The following is an 18,396-nucleotide window of genomic DNA, read 5'->3' as shown; positions in this document are numbered from 1 at the left end:
AGCCTGTGATTTTGTAGCTGCTGCAGAAACACAGTATTCAGAATTCTCTCCCCAGGTTTAACTGTATAAAGTGTAATTTACTGACAATGCAGATGTATAAAGATGGATTACACACATACATTACATTAATAATTCTAGACTTATCAGTGTGTATAGGTATAGGACCTGTTATCCAGGATGCTTGGGACCTGGGGTTTTCTGGATAAGGGTCTTTCCATAATTTGGATTGCCATGCCTTAAGTCTACTAATAAGGATTAATAAATTTTGCTTATAATGGATATGGTGGATAGCGTCCCATAATTCAGAACTTTCTGGTTAAGGAGTTTCCAGATAACAGATCCAATACCTGTACTACATCAATGCATGCCTCCCCAAACAAGTGCATGATGAGATAAGATATCATGCAAAGGAGACCACTGAACAGAATTAATACTACATAAGGATAATGTCTAAAATTAATGAAATATGTTCTAAAATAACGGAATATGCTGAAATTAAGATCTAATTAAATATATCAGATGGTGGTTTTAAAGTGTATAGAGTAAAAGTGACCATAAGACCATTTGGGTTTAGAACATTACCAGCATGACTATGCTTTGTAGAATATCAGCATTTACTGCTCTCTTCATGCCTGATGTTGGTAAAAGTGCGCCACCAAGTGTATTTTTTTGTTCTGAATCTCAAAGGAGAAGACAAAGTAAAAATCCTGCTAAAACAGTTTCCAAAAATAAAAATCATATATGGTAATTTGACAAATGTTCTTTATTAAATTGGACAAATGGAGAAAAATTACAGTGTTTACAACAAAGTCATCAAAAATATCTATATTTGCCCGCTTGCTCTGTTATGTCAAAACAGTGAAAGCCAATAAACTCCTTCTAATGAAATCCTGTAATATACAGTACACAATTATATCTAAATCAGGGCTGCCCAATGCTTTCTATGTATTGGGGAAGCCAGTACAATAAAGTTTGTCATCCAATAATAGGGGTGAATTGAAATTATGTTTTAGTACCCCACAATGACATAAACAATATTTGTAGTTTCTTTGTTTGTGCTTCTTTATGGTTTTTGATTATTTAACTTTTTTTCGTTCTGTATCTTTCCAGTTTAGAATTTAAATCAAACAAGTAGTAAGAATTTAAATCAAACAAGTAGTAAGTACAGGGCTCCTGTCCGTGAGCCCAATACAGCTGCCTAGTTTGCATATCTGAATGGCACCAAGTTTCCTCAAGAGGCATCTACAGGCTACTTCGCAAAGCCCAAGCGACGTGTATATTCCCCCCTCGGCCAATCACATTATTTCCGGCAGGTAGATATGCAGAAGATTAGTCACCTGCCCTCGAGAAGATCTAATGCGGTCAACTAGTCGCCTAGTGTGTTATTGCCCTTATTGTTTAACAGACAGTTTGTTATCACATTTTATCAAGTCTATTCAACTATTTTCCCTGTTTAAAAATCTTTACATACGAGACAAAAATGTGTCTTTTCACAGAATGCACATTGTCTCTTTTCACAGAATGCATATTGCAATAAGCATTTCATCTGCAGATATCATTTGATGATTAAGCCTTCACTTTATTTCAGCCATGTGCTGTATAAGCCTGCTATGGCCACATTTAACATTACAAAAGTGGAAAAATTTTGTTACTGATTACACCATATTTAAGCACTGGAAAGCATTCCACACATAATAAGACAACAAATCCTGCAGATAAACAAGCTCCTTTTTTATCTACACGAATTGTTCCCTTATGGTGGCCACACACGTGGCGATTTTTTTCCACTGACGTTCAGGGCTGAATCGTCAGATATGGAGGTAGAAACAATGGGATTTCTACCTCCTACTGCCAATTCAGAACATAGATTTTGCTTGGGCGCCTTTCAATGGTGCCCGATCAAAATCTTCTAACCCGCCCGGTCGGTGAGTTGGCCGATATCAGCAACCTCCTGTGATATCGGTCGCCTCGCCGAGTTGCCATAAACGCACCGAATATCGTACAAAACGAGGTTTCGTACAATATTATCGGTGCGTGTATGGCCAGCTTTAGGCCAAAGCATTGGCTCCGCTTCTCTCTGTCTGCGTTTTGTAGGCATGCATATAGAAGTGGAACACTCTCTTTAGCAACTCCATTTAGCTTAGGCCAGAGTGCAGATATACAGAGTGGAGATAGGCCCAAAAAATGCAAAAACAGGCATATTCGGGCTAATCTCTGTTCCATGTAGCTGCACTCAGGTCGAAGGTGTGCCTGTCAGTGCAGATACACAATGCTGTGGTAGACAGCTGACACCCTTCTCTCTGCCTACAAAACACAGGTGGAGAGAAGCGAAACCAACACTCAACTTTGGCCATAAATGTGTGGAAACATATCAGTATTTCAGAAAAGCTATAGTTATGGCTATTTCAGAAAATGTTTAAGTACCTACGATCTGTCAGTTTTTCAGTGGCAGCGTTTATACTGTAGGTAGTCATGGAAATGGGTTTTATTAATCTGAAAAGTAAAAATATTGGCAGTAACTAAAGGAAGAATGAAAAACCATATTTGAGATTAGCCCATTATAGAGATGCAAGGACAATATAAATATAGATCTATCACTAATAGGTACAAGCCACTTGGAATCACCATGATTTCATCAAAAATCGGTACTTGAGGTACTAAAATTCAGGAATGTTTTCCTCTTGTACAAGTGATTTTGGAAGGCATATTCAGGACAAATGCGTATTTTTAACATGCACGCAGCTGCACTTGTTTGGAATCTCCTCTAAACATTGTATGTCAATAGACTGTGAAACAAAGTTCAGAATCCTCTTTGTAAATATATTAACCAGTTTAATGGAGAAACTTGTACGATACAGGTAAATGCTGGTCTATGTGTATTCTTTCTGAATGTGGTCAGATCAGAACACCAGGATATATATACGTCAATGAAGGTTCTGTGGCAAAGCTGATTTAATGGAATTTTGAATTATCTGGCATAATCAGGGTTTCCCTGCTGTCAAATGTTTTTTTTATTTTATCACCTTATAGATAGTTTGTTATTTGTATTTTCTGAAAAATGACCTAAAAAAAAAAAAATCATCATGAGCAAATTGGTTTTTGGCCAGTACATCTACTTTCACATAACAAATCTTTCTGGTAGGGCACAGAATAGGCACTTAGGTGGACCAGCTTGAAACAATTTACTTCAGCAGAGCATCGTAATCTATGTACCACACCAGTTTTCCAAATGTAGGATTAACGCCAAAGATTGGCCATTTGATAGGGCTCCTTTCCGCACGGCTTATTAGTGTAATAATGTCATGTTTGCCTTTCCCCAGAACTAGCACCGCAATCTCACGAGCTTTGTTGATCAGAGAGAGGCTTAAGCTCATCCTCCGGTGAGGTTTCCCGGGACTTTCTGTAAACAACACAAATTTATGTCCTTCAATCCCATCCTGTGCCCCTGGAAATATGGAGGCTGTGTGACCATCATTGCCCAAGCCCAGGAGCACCATATCAAAGCTGGAATTGCTAACATGAGAAGAAATCTCTTTAGCATACACCTCCGTGCCAAGGTCTTCCTCTGAGCATATTCTTTGGTTTCTGTCCACGGGCATGGGATGAATATTTATATAAGGTACTCTCACATGCTGCAAAAGGTATTTTTCAATATTTCCAAAATTAGAGTCTGGCTCTGTGAAAGGTACACAACGCTCATCAACAAGCCATAAGTGGGTGCGCTTCCATGGGAAACCATGGTGATGCTTAGATAACCTCTGAAACAAAGCCAAGGGGGTGGAACCACCAGAGAGAGCAAGGTGAAAGACTCCTGAATGCTGCACAGCAGATTCAGCTGCCAGCTGTATATCCCGTGCCAGTTTCTCTATCAGTTGTTCAGCCCAGTTTGACACCATTGAATTGCCAAGAAAGGTTGAATGAATAGAAGCAAAACTGTTTGTCTTTTGCTCCATTCCCATTATTTCCAATGGCTCAACTGCTGCAAACTGCAATCCACCACTCTCTATCACAAAGTCGAGCAACTGATCATTTTCTGTGCCTCCCAGGTACACCCTAGGTGACTCTCTATCCAGAATTTCCAGAAGTGGAGTCCAGAATTTCCAAGAAGACAATAAATTCTTTGTTGTTACAAAAGTTTCCTTCTTTCCATAGAATATATTAGAAATCAATAAGGAGTATGCATCCATCTCTTGAACAGGACGGTACACATAATAATCAGTCAGAGGCTGCCCAAACAAATGGAGGGATGTAAGCTCTGTCGCCTCTTGCCATTGACTTGAAGAAAACTTTGGTTTAAAAAGTCCACGGCTAACTAAAATAGCGGGGAATCCTAAATCCCCATGCCCAATGTGAAAAATAATCTGCTTTCTTTTACAAGATGTTTTCCCTGTCTCCCTGTTAACCTCTTTCTGAAGACAAAAGGAATTGTCTTTGAACAGAACCCGAACATATGCCGTTCTCTCATCCAGGGCTTTTCCTGATGTTAAAATGAATGGAACACCTTCCCATCGAGTGTTATCTATTTGAACCAACACACCTAAAAAAAGAAGCACATTTAGTTATTATATGTATATATCATATTATGATGTCTCTTTAAAATATTCATTTCCTACTCACTGAAGTGCCAACAAATCATGGTATATAAAGGAGAAGGAAAGGTAAAATCATTGGGGGGTGTCAAATGTTGGCACCCCCAGTGATTATAATCCCTTACCTTATTAGCAAGGCCTGTGCTCCTGTTAGCAGAAGACTGCACTGGCCTGGGGTACCTGCGAGCGAGCAATCCTCTTTTTTTCTTGTTCTTTCTTCACTATATCAAGGCCAATGCATGTGCAGTAGAGTGAAAAAGCTAGCTTTCTTGTTCAAATTCGGCTTTTCACTCTACTGCGCATGCAGTGCCAAGAAGGAAGAGGATCGCTCACTCGCAGGTATCCAGGGCTGGTGCAGTTTTCTGCCAATATAAACACTGGCCTGGGGTATCAGGTAAGTGATTTTAATCACTTGGGGGGGTCCTAATGTTTTGGCACCCCCCAGTGATTGTACCTTTTCTTTATCCTTTAAGTCTGAAGTTTTTTACTCATATCCATATATCCATATCTTTGAAAACAAACCACTCATTGGTTACTAGATATCTGAGCCATTCATTTGCAGGGGGCAATTTTTTTCCACTTTAAAGCCTTATAGAAATAAGGCTTTAAAGTGGAAAAAATTGCCCCCTGCAAACAGATTTGATAAGAATACTGGAAGGCGTATGTGAATGAAACTTATGCTTGAAACTTGTCCAAAAAGATTGAAAATTTGCCTTACATCATTTACATTTATTGAAATATACACTTTTATCTGTTGGAGCCTAAAAAAAGACTAATTGCTACCCTGTTTTTGCAATGGGGCTGATCTGCACAGAAACATACATACACTCTTACCACACGTGGTACAGAAAAGAAACTGAAACAGAGAGATGATGAAGCCTGCAAGAACACAATTATATATGTCTATTTTATCAGTAAATTAAAATTGTGTATTGGCATGTACCAGCCATGAACGAAAGATGTGACTTAAGGTGGCCATACACACTCACATATTAGTCTTCTTCCCCCAATGTTCGGATATCAGTCGACATTTAAATGCAACAATCTAAAACTAACATTCAGACTGAAATTGTAGTATAAAGCCCTAAAAATAACAAATCAGAGGATGTTCTGAACATGAAATAGTTGGCAGATACCAAAAGTGACTTCCTGGAAATGCATTGGGGACACCCAAGGATATCGTCAGATACACAATACATCCGCAGATTTTATTGTTATCAGACCAAAGTTCTCTAACATGTCCGACTGACTAAACAACCGTTCGCCATGATACGAAAATTATCGGGCACACACACACACATTTCATACGATTATATCTCTGCGTGTATGGCCGACTTTAAGGAGATCAAACTGACATACTTAAAAGGCCCATAATAATTCAAAGGCCCAAAAATAACTGTATTTCTGCTCCATTTGCATTTGTGTTCACAGAATCCAACTCAACTGGAATGATGCTGCTTATTTTAGGATAGTCTTATTTATTACAATGGGTGACCTTTATTTACATAACAGGTAAAATATGGATGAACAGAGATGATAGGTTAATTAACTATTAAACAAAGCTTGAAGAAAACACTTGTAAAGGATAGATATCACTGGAATGTACCATGGCAACCTAATATTAATATGATGTGTGCAACTTGGACTGGAGGAAAATCTTTTTAGAGCTCAGCATATTTTGGGAAAACATATAATTGAAATGGCAGCCAGGACCCCTCTTGGCTATACACAATCCTAGCCCTCCAGCGCCTGCTGGAACTGCTGGCTATATTGTTGCCCTTCTCTCTCTGAGAAACCTATCACTCCAAGCAACAAAATGGATTTGGAGCCCAGGTTCTATAGAAATTGAAATTTAGAGATTTAGAATATAATATCCCTGTTGATGACTTACCTGCAAAGGTTTGTGTGTTTGTGAAGAAATCTGATTTTTTTTCCAGCTCCTCTCTGACCTGTGTAAGATAGTTCTGATACTGCCCAACGACAGCGCTGCGATGATCAAGGCTTAGAAGAGAATTCATTACCTCAAGTTTTGCTTTTAGGACATCATATGACTTGCTGTAATTGAGGGGTAGCTCCATAGATAAAGATGTCAAGATTTCGGTTAGGTGATTCTGGATGACATCTCGGATGACACCGTATTCCTCGTAAAAGCTTGTGCGTGCTAGGATGAAGAGATTTCATTTAAAACTATGAAGATTTGTTCAACAATTACAAACTATTGCATCAATATTTAAAAAGTATTGATGGTTTAATTAAAGGTCATGTCAAGCAATTTACAATAATCTTCTATTTGAAGTGGTGTATAAGATATTGGCAGTTTTAAACAAATACCAGGTTTCCAGCTCAGCACCTCTCTTTCAGAGCTTTTGTGTCAGGGTCCCTAGTGCTGACAGACTATGCACGGAGTGCACAGTTACACAGACATTCAATTACTAGAACACCAAAAAAAGTAAACATGAATGCTGTTTGTGGTGCAGTTGATGGATCCAGACATGCTGTAACCCTTTTACTATCATGGGCAAATTTGTTTTTATATATACATCAGTTAATACCACAACTTTTATATTTAATATTGATATTTGATGTGAGGCAACCCATTTTCTTACTTTTCCCAGTGCCTGTAGCCTTTACTGCTGCATGGCAAGATGGAAAGATGTCAAACTCCCACCTAGCAGCCTGTTAACAGAATAATTGGTGGGTAACAAGATAAAAGGTCTCTCTGACACCTCTCCTGAAGGATTAGACTGTTTCTATTCTGCTACCACTGCTCTGCTTGGGCTAATAGCACTGCTGGTGGTATTTTAAAGAGGTGGTTCACCGTTTTGTTAACTTTTAGTATGTTAAACAATACCCTATTCCTATACACTTTTCCATTGGACTCATAAGAATTATATGCCTTTCTCTTCAGACTCTTTCCAGCTTTCAGATGTGGGTCACTGACCCCAGCAGCCAAAAATGTATTGCTCTATGGGGCTACAATTTTATTGTTATCATTACTTATCTTTCTATTCAGGTGCTCTCCTATTCACCTTCCAGTCCCTCACGCAAACTACTGCCTGGTTGCCTAGTTAAATTGGACGCTAGCAAACAGATAGTGTCTGAAATCTAAAGAGCTACTGACAAAGTTGAATAATTCAAAAACTGCAAAAATGAAAATAAAGATCAAGTACAAATGATCTCAGAATAGCACTCTTCACATGTTACTAAAAGTTAATTTAAATGTGAACAACCCCTGCAAGGAGTGGAGAAGCAGGCAAAACTGCCAATGCTGCCTATTAACTTTAAAGATAAACATATATGAAGTATTTAGTTTCCCTCAGAAAGTTGCTTTCCCAACAGCAAAACATCAGAAAACAATGCATGGCACCTTACCTGAACTGCCATATCCAAATCATTTTAACCACGTATTTGTGAGAAAATGCTTCCTTTGGCTAAGGTGCCATGCAGAGATATTTTCAGGTGTTTTGTAACCTGTGGGGAGAGTACCCTCTGCCTGATTACTAAAAAGTCTACAAGAACAACCCTTATATACTGTACCTACCACAGTTTCTAATATCAAATGAAAAGCACCATTGCTGACAAACACGAAGCGGTGACAGATGGAGGTCTGCCTTTTACTGCTCCATGTGCGTGTCTCAGGGTGCTTTTCTTTTTAATATCATGATGCTGCAATGGGAAACTTTAGTTGCAGCTGACCTCCAGCAGACAAAAAGCTACATGGGCCAAAGCCCTAATGGAAACACTTAGTATAGGTGGTTATTAAAAAGGCTCTAATGTGCATTTTCGGGATGAGAAACATCTGTACTTGCTGTATCAGGCATTTTCAGTTCAGTTTCAAGGAAGTGGCTTGAAAGTTATTTTCAGCATTTCACTGCTAGCTAAATACACTGCTGAAAAATACTTCAAATGCCATTACCGTCAGACTCACCTTGTACAGTAATGGCTATATTTATGCATAACCTTTACAGTTGGCAATGAATTGCAGTGCAGTTGGATGAGTGGAAAAGCAACATTGCTTTTGCCACTTGGAGCCACAGAACTACAACTCTGAGCCCTGTAACACCAGCTAAAACGATAAAACACAGCTATCTGGGAGCTGAATTTCTGGCACATCTGTATTTGTGCTAAACCTTGTCCGCGCTTGGCTAAAAAAATTAAATATTAAATTCGGACAACACTGAGTGAAAAGGTAGCACTAAAGTGCCTAGTAATGTAGATTCACATGTGATCAATTAACTACCTTTTCACTCAGTGTTGTCCGAATTTAATATTTAATTTTTTTAGCCAAGCGCGGACAAGGTTTAGCACTTATCTTTTTGCTTCATTTTGTTAAGAAATCTAATCCTGTACTTTATCTGCAGCTATGGTTGACCTAAATAATAGGAGGTCCTTTAGATTGAAGATGCTACATGACTGTGAAAATCATACTCAAGAAAACACTGCGGTGGAAGGTGAAAGGTTTGATTTTGAAAATTGTTGGTTCAAATATGAAAGGCTTTTAGAAAAAGAAATTAAATGTTGGTGGGAAATTACAAGTTTAGAGAAATATATTAAACATAAAATAATACCAAGAGGATTAAGAATAAATAAAAGACCAGCGTTTGAGGATGGTTCAATAGATTTCAAGAGCAGATGGGATGAAATTCTGAATCAAAGCTCGATCCAATTGATGGAGCTGATAATAAAAGAAAAACAGAATAAACTGAGACAAATAGAGGAGGATATCCAACAGCAGAAAGATAAAATGATAGAAATGGAAAAGCTACATATATATCAGGATTCAGTGAGAGAATTGGATACCAACCTTAATACTATAGATAAAGAAATAGCAGACAGAAAATTTAGGAAATTTGAGAGAGATAGAGGCGATTACACGAAGGGTAATATATACGATTGGCATCAGTCTAGAGCAAAACATAGCAAAGGAGATGAGAGACATATGACAAGTAACCATAGGTTCTCTAGAATGGGGAAGGAGACCAAGTGGAGTAAGTTTAAAACCAACCGACCTCCCAATTCTAAAGCCAGGAATATTACACAATTGAGAGATAGAAAGGATATTGTGAACTTTGACAAAATTGGGGGGGAAGGAAAAGAAAAAAGTTTGGGAACCTCTTTGTGGAAGTATAATACTAATAGGTTTGCTCCCCTTACAGAGAAATCGATAGGTTCATTGCGACATTCTCCAACAGATGCTCTACCTACCCCTTTTCTGGAGAAGAAAATGACGCCAAGGAGGGAGAACCCAAGAGATGTTTGGGATACACGCCAAAAGTTCGGACCTCATCCAAAGAGAATGAGGAGATGGGAAGAAAAATCACCCTTAAGTCTAGAGGAAAGAGGTCCGAAAAAAAGACCAAATTACGGGAATTGAAAGAATTTGTGAAGAACACCAACCCCGAAGACCTATACAGATATGGGATCTATAATTTATCCGGGGTCTGCCTTACCTTGGGCCAGATTAGTCTTTTGAATAAGGGTTTAAATTTCTCTCCCAGGTCCCCATTTGATAGATTTAACTTCTTTGTGGATTTTGGACTTTTTATTAGAAGGCTTTCTATTAAGAGGTTTTTTAATATTAATAACTCTAGGAAATCACAAGTACCTCAAGGGGGGGAGTTGGTCTTGAAAAAGACGATACAGAGTGAATTACTAAGTGGAGAATTAAGTGGTTTGATCGATATGCATAGCTTACTGAGTGAATCTCTGTCTATTGAAGGCTTTAAAGTTGGTACCAATGTACGAGGGACCTCTAGATTTTATCCTTGTGAAACTAAGGGTCCCTATATTTCCTTGTTTGAGAAATTGGTATCTAGAGAATTGTTAGAATCTAAAGATCTTTTTTGGAAAGATAATCTAACCACTCTAGAGAGAGAAGCTGTGAGATCGATACAAAATAATACAGAAATTATCAGACCTGCAGATAAAGGGGGAGGGGTGGTTATACAAAATATAGAAGAATATTTGGGTGAAGCTCAGACTTTTGAGAGATAAGTCAACATATAGGAAACTTGAGAAAGATCCCACAAAAGAGTTCCAGGTAGAATTGTTTATTGTTCTAAGAAAAGCCTTTTGCAATAATATTATACAACAAAAGGAATACGATTTCCTGTGGATAAAATATCCTAAACTGGCAGTCTTCTATCACTTACCCAAGATCCATAAAAAGTTATTAAGTCCGGAGGGTCGCCCCATTATTGCTGGCATTGATTCATTAACATCTAAACTATCTTTGTTTGTTGATCTTTTCCTACAGCCAGTGGTACCCTGTATCCCTTCCTATTTAAAAGGAGGTAATACGGATTTTGGAGAAATTCAATTTCCCTGAACGCAAACAGAGAGAATTTTTGAGAGAGTCAATGCTGTTTATACTACGACATAACTATTTTAGATTTGGCAAGGAGTTTTTTCTCCAAATAAGGGGTACGGCAATGGGAACTCGTTTTGCGCCTAGTTATGCAAATCTATATCTTGGAGATTGGGAAGATAGATTTATTTGGGGTTCGAATCGATCACCAGCCCTTATAATGTATCGACGCTATATAGACGATCTACTACTCATTTGGGATACAAAAATTGCCTCTTTGGATGATTTCTTTAGGACCCTGAATGATAATGAGGATGGCCTTAAATTTTCTTTTAAGTCTAGTGAAGGGAGTATTGACTTTTTAGATCTAGAGATTTTTGTCCAAGATGGAAAATTGTGCACTAAAACTTTCTTTAAAGAAGTAGATAGGAATACATATATACTTAATAGTAGCCATCACAAAGACACTTGGCTTAAAAATATTCCTAAAAGTCAATTCACTAGAATACGTAGAAATTGTACTAATGATTATGATTTTATGGAACAAAGCATTTTTCTTTTTAAAAGATTTTTAGAGAAAATGTATGACAAAGAACATTTTATTAGAGAGTTCGTTAAGGTAGCTGGTGACAATTTTTCGGTCTTTCTTCCTAGATTAGGTAAAATGTTCAGAGCGGATCAGATAGGAATCATTGCGTCAGATGGAATGGTGGATTCTCAGACTAAAAATAACTTAGATGTCTTTTTGGAGAATAGAGATGATTTGAGTTCACATGATAGACATCAACCCATGCTAAAAGGGAATAAGTATCCTAAATCGGCTCATAATAAAGTATGGAGGGAGAGGGGGTTAGGAACTATATCCCAGGAGAAGGTAGTGAGGAAAAAACGTAAGAAGTTCTTTATTAATAAAATAGATAGTGTAGATGTGATACAAACCATTGTCAATGAGCCGTCCGTTGAGTACGGCGAGTTGGCACTAGTGGCTCAGTATCACTATAATATGTCCGGAATTTTATCTATACTGGAGAAATATTGGTCCATTCTTCTACAGGATCCTTTTTTAAAGGATAATTTACCAAAACACCTACCGGTAATATATAAGAAAAATAAGACCCTTAGAGATATCTTAGCACCCACCGTGTTGAAATTACACAGAAAAAATTCTACGTTGGAAAGTGGGTCTATTTTAAACTATTTCCCTAGTCCCTCAATTAGAACAAAAGACAGGACAAAAAGTATGACCCCTAGGGGATGGCATGTATGTGGTAACTGTTCCCAATGCAATTTCTGCCCAAAAAAGATTTCAAGTATTAATTACTATAATTCTGATAAAAAATATCTCATTAAGGGCCATATTTCGTGTTGGTCTCAATATGTGGTCTATATTGCAGAATGTAGCTGCAATAGGAAATATGTGGGACGTACTATACGATCATTCCGTACTAGATTATATGAACACATTCGGAAAATCAGACTAGGGTCTACTGAAATTCCACTTTACAGACATTTTAAAGATGTACATGCATCAGACGTTAGACATCTTAGGGCTTGGGCGTTAGAACATGTAGAAGTGGACCATAGAGGGGGAAATAGACTCACTATTTTAGATCAAAGGGAATCTTTCTGGATGTTTTCACTTAATACCTTCGAACCATTAGGTTTTAATGAAAATTGGAATGTGAAGTCGTTTCTTAGATAACCACTAGATGGTAGTATTGCAGGGAGAATGTTCTTAGATTTTTTAGACGTTATTATTTTGTGTAACAAAAGTGTAAGACTTACTTTGTAAATATACCTGAGACTTACTTTGTAAATATACCTGAGACTCACAACTATAAGTTTATGTAGGTAGCAAGTACAACTTGGTGCTATCTACCTAGGGGACTGAATTATTGGCATTATTAATATTTTGGAAAATTGTGTTTAATTTGATTTATGTCTGCATTTTAATATGGATATATTTCTAGATAATTTATTCCAATAGGGTTGGAAATTCCAGCCCCTTATTAATGCAGGTGGTCTCTATTGACTTTTTTGAGATAGTCTTCTAGGTTCTAAAAACCGGAGTACACCTTGCGTGTAACCTATAGGTTTAAGGGTTAACCATTTTTGATCAGCAGGGAGGCGTTTTTGATTCAGGGTGGGAAGGTATATAAGAGACTAACGATCCCCTTGATAGAATATTCCATGACTAAGTGCAGGTGCGCGAAACGCGTCGGAGTTTGTAGCCAGTGAGGACCCGTAGCCTGACCTGTGACTCACGAAGGTGATGTCACCGCTAGGAGAGAAACGCTGCTGCGCCACAGGTAGGAGCGGGATTCGCCATCGGCTGTGCCCTATAGTAAGTTCCCGGCCGGGACAGAGGGTAGTTCCTTCCAATATTCTCCAGAGTGTGGGGGATTGCGCCTAATAATACTTGCTGCTAACGCCATATATGAATCTGTAGGCTACAAGTCTGAACTATTACCCTTAGAGACATATAAGTCAAACGCTTATTCTGGAGCGAGGTTTCTATAGGGATTGGTGTGCACTTTACTATTGGCTGTATTCAGCGACGGATTAATGCTAAAGTCGCATCATGTACAATATTTTAAACTGAGGATTAGGTATTAGTGTAATTACCAAGCCCCTAAGGTGGTTTCCTCATTCTTTTTAACCCATATATTTATATATATTTATGTAATTACTATACTCATTAGTTTTCCGATTTACTATATGGGTCTGTTCTTAAACTAATTACTCTGATTATGTACATTGTATTTTCCCATCCAAATAAGAATTGTTAGGTCTTATTCTATGAATTAACGCACTTTGAGGTTTATTTTTTAACTCTTGACCATGTATTGATGCACTTTTTAAATGAGGATTTTTTTTGTAAATAACTAATAAATTGTTTTATTGTAATTCACTTTAATTGGTGGTTTGTTTCTTATGAGCGCCAACTCTGTTGTATGATACATCTGTATTTGTCTATATATATGCCTCACATATGAGAAATCTTTATAGGGAACCATATTGTCTCTGCCATGATATGTATACTCTCCCACATGCTCTATCTTTGATTTTATTTCAGAATATGCAGATAAATGTAGTCCATGGTAACTGTTGACCAGCTAAAGGTTTTGTAAGTGTAGTTGTCCCTTAAGAAAAAGGAAGCTATGCCTCATAAAACAAACTATGTATATTCATGGTTTTTCATATACTCCCAGATCATCAGCCTTGGCTTAAACATATACAAACCCTTTCCGTACCTCAGACCTTTGATGATGTGCTGGAGGTAGCCAGGCAATGCAGTTTAGAAGTTTAACTTTTCAACTTGCCATATATATCACACTTCTGCCCCTCCTACAGTTTTCTCTGACTTACTCCCCAGATACGTGACTACTGTACATGGCAATTTATTTTTCACTGCACTTCTTACAAGGTCATAAATTGTTTTTAATAGAGTCACAAACAGATCATACCATTGTAAAATCTGGTAAGAAGAAGAGCAGCATTTATTTAAATGAAAGGTACTAATAAAAATCAGAAAACACCAGTGCATCAAGTGGGCATGTATAATCTGCTGATATTTACATAGTTACATAGGGTTGAAAAAAGACCTGTGTCCATCAAGTTCAACCCATCCAAGTAAACCCAGCACACCTAACCCACACCTACCAATCTATACACTCACATACATAAACTATAAATACAACCACTAGTACTAACTGTAGATATTAGTATCACAATAGCCTTGGATATTCTGATTGATCAAGAACTCATCCAGGCCCCTCTTAAAGGCATTAACAGAATCTGCCATTACCACATCACTAGGAAGGGCATTCCATAACCTCACTGCCCTCACCGTGAAAAACCACCTACGCTGCTTCAAATGGAAACTCCTTTCCTCTAATCTAAAGGGGTGACCTCTGGTGCGTTGATTGTTTTTATGGGAAAAAAGAACATCCCCCAACTGCCTATAATCCCCTCTAATGTACTTGTACAGAGTAATCATGTCCCCTCGCAAGCGCCTCTTTTCCAGAGAAAACAACCCCAACCTCGACAGTCTAACCTCATAGTTTAAATCTTCCATCCCCTTAACCAGTTTAGTTGCACGTCTCTGCACTCTCTCCAGCTCATTAATATCCTTCTTAAGGACTGGAGCCCAAAACTGCACTGCATACTCAAGGTGAGGCCTTACCAGGGACCTATAAAGGGGCAAAATTATGTTCTCATCCCTTGAGTCAATGCCCTTTTTTATACAAGACAGCACTTTATTTGCTTTAGTAGCCACAGAATGACACTGCCTGGCATTAGACAACTTGTTATCAACAAAAACCCCTAGATCCTTCTCCATTAAGGATACCCCCAACACACTACCATTCAGTAGATAGTTTGCGTTTATATTATTTCTACCAAAGTGCATAACTTTGCACTTATCAACATTGAACCTCATTTTCCAGTTTGCTGCCCAGTTATCTAATTTTGTCAAATCGCTCTGCAAAGCGGCAGCATCCTGCATGGAACTTATAGTTTTGCACAATTTAGTGTCATCAGCAAAAATAGAAACAGTACTGTCTATGCCCACCTCCAGGTCATTAATAAACAAGTTAAAAAGCAAAGGACCAAGGACTGACCCCTGCGGTACTCCACTAACCACACTGGTCCAATTAGAAAATGTTCCATTTACAACCACTCTTTGTACTCTATCCTTCAGCCAGTTCTCTATCCAATTACAAATATTATGTTCTAGGCCAATATTCCTTAATTTGATCATTAACCTTCTGTGAGGTACTGTATCAAACGCTTTAGCAAAGTCCAAGTAGATGACATCAACTGCCATTCCAGCATCAAGGTTCCTACTCACCTCCTCATAAAAGGCAACTAAATTAGTCTGGCAAGATCTGTTACGCATAAAACCATGCTGGCACAAACTAATGGTATTGTGAACTGCAATGTATTCAAGTACCCTATCCCTTATTACCCCTTCCAAAAGTTTTCCTACTACTGATGTCAGACTAACAGGCCTATAGCTTTCAGGCTGAGAACGGGATCCCTTTTTAAATAACGGCACCACATTAGCAATCCGCCAGTCTCTTGGCACCATGCCAGACCTCAATGAATCCTGAAAAATTAAGTGAAGAGGTTTGGCAATCACAGCGCTCAGCTCATTTAATACCCTGGGATGAATCCCATCCGGCCCTGGGCCTTTGTTTACCTTTACATGTTCAAGTCTCTTTTGAATTTCCTCCCGAGTGACCCATGCGTCAGTAGCTAAATTACTAGAACTGGGCATATTACAAGGGAAGCCTTCATTATCTGGCTCCTCAGATGTATAGACAGATGAAAAATAAGAGTTCAAAATTTCAGCTTTTTCCCCGTTTTCATCAACCAACGTACCCCCCCGTGATAATAAAGTTCCCACCCCTTCTTGCTTCATTTTTTTACTATTCACATAATTAAAAAATAATTTTGGATTCTTTTTACTCCTAGCTGCAATATCCCTTTCCATCTCTATTTTAGCTTGCCTGATAGCTTTTATGCATGCTTTATTTGCTTCCTTGTACCTGATGAAAGTTTCCGCTGTCCCAGCTAACTTGAATGCCCTAAAAGCACGTTTTTTCTTACCAACCTCGACAATAACACTTTTATTCAGCCATAAAGGTTTCGCTTTGCGATGCCTCTCCTCTCTTACTAGGGGGATATACTGTTGTGTATACCTACAAAGCAATGTTTTAAAGATGTTCCATTTTCCTTCTGTGTCTAACCCCATGAAAAGCCTTTCCCAGTTGACACATTGCAGAGATGCCCTTATACTGGCAAAGTCTGCACGTCTAAAATTGAGCGTTTTAGTTACTCCCTTATAGCGCTGTCTCTGCAGCATTATCTCAAAGGAGACCATGTTGTGATCACTGTTCCCCAAATGCTCACCCACACAAATGTTAGAGATAAGTTCATTATTATTAGAAATCACCAGGTCCAAAATAGCGTCATTCCTAGTGGGTTCTTGAACTGCCTGAAATAAAAAGTTGTCATTTAGCATATTTACAAACCTACTAGCTTTTTCTGACTTAGCCACCCCATTACTCCAGTCAATGTCCGGATAATTAAAGTCCCCCATAACAACAACTTGACCCAGTTTTGAAGCCTCCTCCATTTGCAACAATAGCTGGGCCTCATCCCCCTCATCTATACGGGGTGGTTTATAGCATACACCAATGATCATTTTCTTTGTGACCTTCAGCCCTACTGAAATTTCTACCCAAAGAGATTCGACATTTTCATTGGTAATGTCTTTATTACATGGCTTTAAGTCTGACTTTACGTAAAGACAAACCCCTCCACCCTTTTTAATCTCTCTGTCCCTCCTAAAAAGTGTATAACCATTTAAATTCGCAGCCCAGTCGCATTTATCATCCCACCAGGTCTCAGTGATACCTATTAAATCATAATTTTCAATACATGCAATAGCTTGCAGCTCCCCTAATTTACCCGACAAGCTACGCGCATTAGCCAGCATGCAGCGGAGATTATTACTTCTCCCTCTGATGTTTACATTAGCTAAGGGAGAATTAGAGCTAAGGCAATATTGTTTCTATACAGCCTCCCCCCGCCCCACCAAGTGCCATATAACAATAACTCGCTTTGTATAATGTTTGCCATGTTGGCCTTACTGATGTGCAAGCACTTTTCCTACAAGCATACTACAGGTAGGGGGCCTGTTACTCAGAATGCTCACGACCTGGGGTTTTCTGTGATAAGCAATCTTTCCCTAGTTTGGATCTCCATGCCTAAAGTCTGCTAAAACATAATTTAAACATTAATTAAACCCAATAGGATTGTTTTGCCTCCAATAAGGATTAATTATATCTTAGCTGGGATAAAGTGCAGGTATTGGATCCCTTATCCGGAAACCAGTTATCCAGAAATTTTCGAATTACAGAAAGGCCATCTCCCATATCCTTCTCACGGATTACTCCAATAAACCTGCATGGAGGCAGTTTTTTGCACCTACTGAATCGTGAGTGACTTCCTTTTTTTTATTTTGCACTTAACATTCCTTTTTTTTTTATTCTTTTTTCTACAGTTTTAAAATTCTGAATTATTTGATTAAAATGGAGTCTATGGGAGACGGGCTTTTCGTAATTCAGAGCTTGGATAATGGGTTTCCGGATAAGGGATCCCTTACCTGTACCAATATCTCATGAAACTGCTAATTACCTTTTGCATCAACAGTTTCTTTTAGAACAATCTCTACTCGCTCCACATAGTCTCGGTTCCATATGGGATCTAGATGCCTTCTGTTCTGTCGTCGAAAAGGCAGAATCTGTGCAACTGTCTGAAAGTTTAATACAATAGATAAAATCATGTTAATATAACAATGTACACCTTATTGTTAAATATATATACATCCATGTGGAAAGTGTCTATTTTGCTTGTCCTATTGTTGGTTGTGATGTCCCCTGAGGTGACATACATACATGCCCAAACAGGTAGTATGGTGAGCATCATTCA

The 18,396-nt window shown here is 38.3% G+C and overlaps 1 protein-coding gene across 5 annotated transcripts in view; it reads right to left on the bottom strand.

Moving 5' to 3' along the window:
• Window positions 1–744: 744 nt before the first annotated feature.
• Window positions 745–18,396, bottom strand: part of h6pd (hexose-6-phosphate dehydrogenase (glucose 1-dehydrogenase)) — a 32,036-nt gene continuing 14,384 nt past the window's right edge. For 4 of the 5 annotated variants that reach the window (XM_031904787.1, XM_031904786.1, XM_031904788.1 and 1 more), the window contains 3 exons: window positions 18,103–18,220; window positions 6,481–6,750; window positions 745–4,537 (listed from right to left, as the gene is read on the bottom strand). In XM_031904787.1, coding sequence (XP_031760647.1) covers window positions 3,183–4,537; window positions 6,481–6,750; window positions 18,103–18,220 — 1,743 coding nt within the window. In that variant the 3' untranslated portion in view covers window positions 745–3,182. 5 annotated transcript variants of the gene reach the window in all.

The sequence above is a fragment of the Xenopus tropicalis genome, chromosome 7, assembly GCF_000004195.4.
Source record: "Xenopus tropicalis strain Nigerian chromosome 7, UCB_Xtro_10.0, whole genome shotgun sequence".
NCBI lineage: Eukaryota > Metazoa > Chordata > Amphibia > Anura > Pipidae > Xenopus > Xenopus tropicalis.
This window is presented reverse-complemented; position numbering and strand designations above follow the sequence as displayed.